Here is a 6000-nt window from a genome sequence, read left to right as displayed (position 1 = left end):
CCAGCTCAGCACAGATGGCAATGGCAGCCTCCGTGATTCTTGAAGAGTATCTAACCCCAAGAACAAAAAAGGTAACATATGTTCAGCTCTGCAGCACTAGTTTTCTTTTTATCAGTTTCTTTTCCTTTTATTTTCACCTGGTGATCCTGCCAGTAACACACATCCTGTCCTAGGGTGACGACGCTCACTTCCAGGACCGTGTCTATGGATCTGGACTACTAACCCCCCCCCTCCTACACTCCTCTGGAGGCACTCTTCTGTAGTTCACAGACGATAGTTAGGAAAACGAATAACATTGGTTGATATATATATAGGGTTAGGTGTGCCCAGGAAATTCCAAGGACACTAGAATTTCGGGCAGGATCAATGATCATTATTCCGTGTTCACAGAGAATGTAGTTAACCTGAAAATAAAGAAAAGGAATGCAGCCACCCCACATCTAAGGAACAAGGAGCTGCAATATGTCACATTTTGGTTTTTGGGTTTAAACAAGTCTGTGGGATGGGGCTGTTACTCAGTGTATCGTGACCTAGATCAGGGGGTCTCCAAATTAGGGTCAACGGGGGGCCACTACAAGATTTTATCCGGTCCACAGCGAGGGTCCATGGAGGGTCCTCAATGTGCGCTGACTGAGGATGAAGGTCAGCAGAGGCTGCCTATGGTCTCTAATTCTGATGTATGGAGGGGGCTCTGATGGGGACCTTAATGTAAGAGGGGACTAGGATGGGAACCCTGATGTAAGCGGGGGTCTGATGGGAACCCTGATGGGGATCCTGATCTAAGGTGGGGACTCTGGTCAGGAACCTGATATAAGGGGGACCATGATGTAAGGGGAGACTCTGTTTGGAAATCTGATGTAAGAGGGGACTCTGATGGGGAACCTGATATAAGGGCGACCATGATGTAAGGTGGGGCTCTGTTGGGAAATCTGATGTAAGAGGGGGCCATGATGGGAACCTTGATTGGGATCCTGATGTAAGAGTGGACTCTGATGATGATCCTGATATAAGGGGGAGTCTGATGTAAGTGGAGACTCTGATGGGAAAGCTGATGTAATGGGGACTCAAATGGGGAACCTGATGTGAGGGGGCTCTGATGAGGAACCTCTTGTATGGAGGGAACTCTGATGAGGAACCTGATGTATGGAGGGAACTCTGATGAGGAACCTGATGTATGGAGGGAACTCTGATGAGGAACCTGATGTATGGAGGGAACTCTGATGGGGAACCTGATGTATGGAGGGAACTCTGATGGGGAACCTGATGTATGGAGGGAACTCTGATGAGGAAACTGATGTATGGAGGGAACTCTGATGGGGAACGTGATGTATGGAGGGAACTCTGATGGGGAACGTGATGTATGGAGGGAACTCTGATGAGGAAACTGATGTATGGAGGGAACTCTGATGGGGAACCTGATGTATGGAGGGAACTCTGATGGGGAACGTGATGTATGGAGGGAACTCTGATGGGGAACCCGATGTATGGAGGGAACTCTGATGAGGAACCTGATGTATGGAAGGGAACTCTGATGAGGAACCTAATGTATGGAGGGAACTCTGATGGGGAACGTGATGTATGGAGGGAACTCTGATGGGGCACCTGATGTATGGAGGGAACTCTGATGGGGAACGTGATGTATGGAGGGAACTCTGATGGGGAACCCGATGTATGGAGGGAACTCTGATGAGGAACCTGATGTATGGAAGGGAACTCTGATGAGGAACCTAATGTATGGAGGGAACTCTGATGGGGAACGTGATGTATGGAGGGAACTCTGATGGGGCACCTGATGTATGGAGGGAACTCTGATGGGGCACCTGATGTATGGAGGGAACTCTGATGGGGTACCCGATGTATGGAGGGAACTCTGATGAGGAACCTGATGTATGGAGGGAACTCTGATGGGGAACGTGATGTATGGAGGGAACTCTGATGGGGAACCCAATTTATGGAGGGAACTCTGATGGGGCACCTGATGTATGGAGGGAACTCTGATGGGGCACCTGATGTATGGAGGGAACTCTGATGGAGAACCTGATGTATGGAGGGATCTCTGATGGGGAACCTGATGTATGGAGGGAACTCTGATGAGGAACCTGATGTATGGAGGGATCTCTGATGGGGAACCTGATGCATGAAAAGAATTCGGATGGGGAACCTGATGTATGGAGGGAACTCTGATGGGGAACCTGATGTATGGAGGGAACTCTGATGAGGAACCTGATGTATGGAGGGAAATCTGATGGGGAACCTGATGTATGGAGGGAACTCTGATGAGGAACCTGATGTATGGAGGGAACTCTGATGAGGAACCTTGGGAAAACTTTTAGGAGAGATAGTGAGAGAGTCAACAGTAAATGGCTTCAAACATGCTTGGGACAAACATTGATCTATACTACTAAAAGTTAACAGAAAAAAAAAATGGGCAGACTCGATGGACTATTCAGTCTTTTTTCTGTCGTCACCTTTCTATGTTTTTAACCTGATGTAAGAGGGGACTCTAATGGGAACCCTGATTGGGATCCTGATGTAAGGGAGGACTCTGATGGGGATCCTGATGAATGAGGCTCTCTGATAGGGACCATAACAGGTATTTTTTTTCGGTCTGCGAATATTTGTAAAATCTTATAATACTGAATATGACCTTCCTTTGTTCTGAAAAATTTGGAGACCCCTGACTTAGCTGAACATTTTCACAAACCATCCGTTGCTCTAAAGTGTCTTCAGTGTCATTATAAATGCAAGGTCCAAAAAAAGTTCTTCACCTTTCCCATAAGTTCTGTACCATGGGGAAGGGGGAGGATCACTATTCTTCCAGTGAGATCTCGGGGAATGCTGAGTAGTCTAGGATTCACCCTCACCCAGGCACCTATGTAAAGTAGGTATATTGAATAACTTTTTTCCCTGAAGATTTTTTAAAATTCTTTGTGGCCCTCTGACATGGGTGGAAGTGGTGGGAGTGGGCGGGAAATAAATAAACAAACAGACCTTATACTTTTAGTGTAAGGTCAACTTCAAAGTTCTTAATCATCCTCTTGGTATTTGAACACCTTGATGCAGTTGTGCATGCTATCAGCCACCAGTAGTAGACCGTCTTGCAACAGAGCTAGGCCCCTGGGGCTACTGAGACCTTCCGTGACCAGAACTTGTGTCCGCTTGCTGGCTGGATAGTAAATAATGGAGTGTTTCTGTCCCCAGTCTGCCACCAAAACCCCTCCTTCACTGTCAACACAGACGCCCCATGGGTTACACAGACTGGGCCCGGGGGATCCCTTGAGGCCTAGAACCTTGAGAAGTTGCCAGTCTTCCCTGAGCACCTTGACACAACAGCCTCCATCTAAACCCCTTTCTGATATAGCTAGAAGACCTTGACTGTTGGTACTGACAAGGTAAGGTTTGTTGAACCCAGGTACCACAGTGCTTTCTTTCTGCCGCCCAGTGGTAGAGTCCAGCATAATAGCACAGACAGTCCCCAGTTTCATGTCTGCCACGATAAATTCATCTTTGTAGTTGGCGGTAATGCCACGTGGAGCACCAAAGTTTCTGGAAATGACTTGCAGGAGACGACCGTGCTTGCTGTACACATCCAAGGTGCGGTCAGTTGAGTTGGTCAATGCCACAAGCCCTCGGTTGTTCACAGCCACGTCAAAATAGTTCTTTGCTTCAAGAGAAAACTGTTGGAGGATCTTACCCTTGCTGTCCATCACTTGGAGCCTTCGGTTTCCGTAATCCACAATATATACAGAACCTGTGCTTGTGGCATGAATCCCGTGGGGCAGGTTTAACTCAGCTCTGCCAGATCCAAACTTGCCAAACTGTCGAACTAATTTGGTTGTGCCATCACCATTTCCAAGAGGGCTGTCAGTAAGGTTGGACTCACTCTTGCTTAAACATTTTCGAGGTGGAATTTGTTGGGAATATTTAGAAACCTTCCTATTGTATTGTGCTGACTTAACTCGCCCCTTGATTTCACGAAGAGCACCAGGTGGGGCAGCTGCGCCCAGGCTTCTGGGGTTGGACCAAGAACTTGATGAACTGGATACAGAATCACGTCTTTCCTTAGCTGAAGTTGGCCTGTGGAATCTAGAAGGAGCAGTGCGTGGCCTTGATATCTTCTCGATGTAAGGCATGGAAGAGGACCTCGGTACCGGTTTCCAGGAGGAGGAAGCCTGCGACTGCTTATTTCTGAGTTTTGATACAATTCTGTGCCTTGCGTTTGCTAGTGCTTGTTGCCTTTGATTTACTTCTGAACTTTCGGATTCTAAGATAATAGGGTGAGCCTTTCCAGATTCATTAGGCTGGATGTTTGAAGATGGAACTTTAAATGTACCAGATTTGCAAACCCCTTTGCTTTTTGGCTTCTCTATTATAAAGGTGCATGTTGACTTCACGCTGTCCGCGGGAGAAGTCGGTCTTGGAACGCTCAGAAGTTCGCTGTTGAGGCTATCTGACATCTCATCAGACATTCGAAGATAGTCAACGCCCAGTTGTGTTCTATGCAATGATTGAGGATGGACGCTTTCTAGATTTTGTCTATTTAAATACGATGTAGGTGAGTTCTCACCACCAGTCCTGTCTATCTGGCCATGTGACTCCATAGTCATCCACAACGTCCGTTGGTCTCCACCAATCATTTTCTTAGCAGATGGTACACGACTTTCCCTAAGAGCCACTTGCCGACAAGACATTGGATCCCTTATTGTATCTGTTTCTATTTCTTCTAAAATTTCTTCCGAGCTTTCTGAGTCACCTTCAGATATATAAGCAGTGGTTGCTCTGAACAAAGAATTGTTTTCAGATGTTCTGCTAACTTTATCGTTGCTGATATGTCTCAGTTCATTATCTCTGCTATTCCTAGCGTCAACTGTGGTGCCCGTCTCTTTTGAGTTTATCACTGTCTTCTGTTGACGACCAGCGGGATCTTTTATGAAACCAGAGCTGCCTCTTTTTGAATCTTGCTGTTTCCCTGCTGTGAAATGATTTACTTGTTGGTTGACATTTTTGTTGACTAGTGTTGAGTCTTTTGAGAGCTGCTTACTTACTAAAGGCTGCTGCCTGGTTAATTTGTTGCCTTCCTCAGCCTGGTTCATTGATATTGGCCCATGTTGCTTCCCTTGCTTTAAAGGACTTTGCTTAATGTCAGATATCCATTTCTTGGTGGCCGTTCGGGGGCTTAGAGCTGCACTGTCAGCTTCCACCACTGCTTTATCTCTTAAAGAAACCCCCAGTTTCTGATCAGCAAAATCTCCTTTGTTCTGTTCTAAAGATGATGACTGGGTGCTGGACCCACAGTCTCCATCGCTGTCATCTTCCAACAAAATTTTCACACCCACAAAGCCAAAATCATCTGGGTTATGTGATCTGACATCCCATGGTGGTCTTTCATCAATCAGAAGTGTTGGTTGGATAGTTGAGTTCCTTACCAAAGGTACCAGAGTTTTTCTGTTACAATGCGGCGTGGAGAAGCCTAGGGATTGTTCCTCACATTGTATCACCCCAAGTGTGGTAGATGGAAGAGATTGCGGAATGAAATACACCCTCTTTAAATTAATACAGATGTTATTTTTTCTTGCGAATAGATTTGATATTCGTTGCTGGATCTCCTTCATGACGAGTTGGCTGTCACTTGAGGTCACCAGTGCTTGCTTGAGCTGGGAGGACACGGTAGAAATCTCTTGCACCATGTTATTAATCTCACAAACCCCATTTTGTAGGACCAATTCGTTGCTTTGCTGGATGGATGACAACTGGTCTTTCAGTCTTCCATGCTCTTCTTCCACACGGTTAAGAATGGTCTGTTCCTGCTTTAGAATGGAGAGTAAAGTCTTCTCAAATGACTTGGACACTCTCTCATGATCTTTAGCCTGGTCTGCTTTAATCTGTTCTAGCTCTCGGCAGGTCTGAGCGAGGTCATTCAGCAGAGTAGTGAAATCCATCATCTTCATTTGTTGCATGAATACCATCTGGTACGAGGCTTGTTGGGGATGTCGAAGACTG

The 6000-nt window shown here is 46.4% G+C and overlaps 1 protein-coding gene across 1 annotated transcript in view; it reads right to left on the bottom strand.

Moving 5' to 3' along the window:
- Positions 1–2950: 2950 nt before the first annotated feature.
- The window catches only part of LOC120921599, a 28304-nt gene continuing 25254 nt past the window's right edge, over positions 2951–6000 (bottom strand). Inside the window, exon 2 of the mRNA XM_040334106.1 lies at positions 2951–5997. Coding sequence (XP_040190040.1) covers positions 3027–5966 — 2940 coding nt within the window. The 5' untranslated portion in view covers positions 5967–5997 and the 3' untranslated portion in view covers positions 2951–3026. The remainder of the gene's footprint in view (positions 5998–6000) is intronic.

Source organism: Rana temporaria, assembly GCF_905171775.1.
Source record: "Rana temporaria chromosome 2 unlocalized genomic scaffold, aRanTem1.1 chr2h, whole genome shotgun sequence".
Classification (NCBI taxonomy): Eukaryota; Metazoa; Chordata; class Amphibia; order Anura; family Ranidae; genus Rana; species Rana temporaria.
The sequence above is the reverse complement of the archived record's forward strand: the minus strand, read 5'-3'. Positions and strand labels throughout refer to the sequence as shown.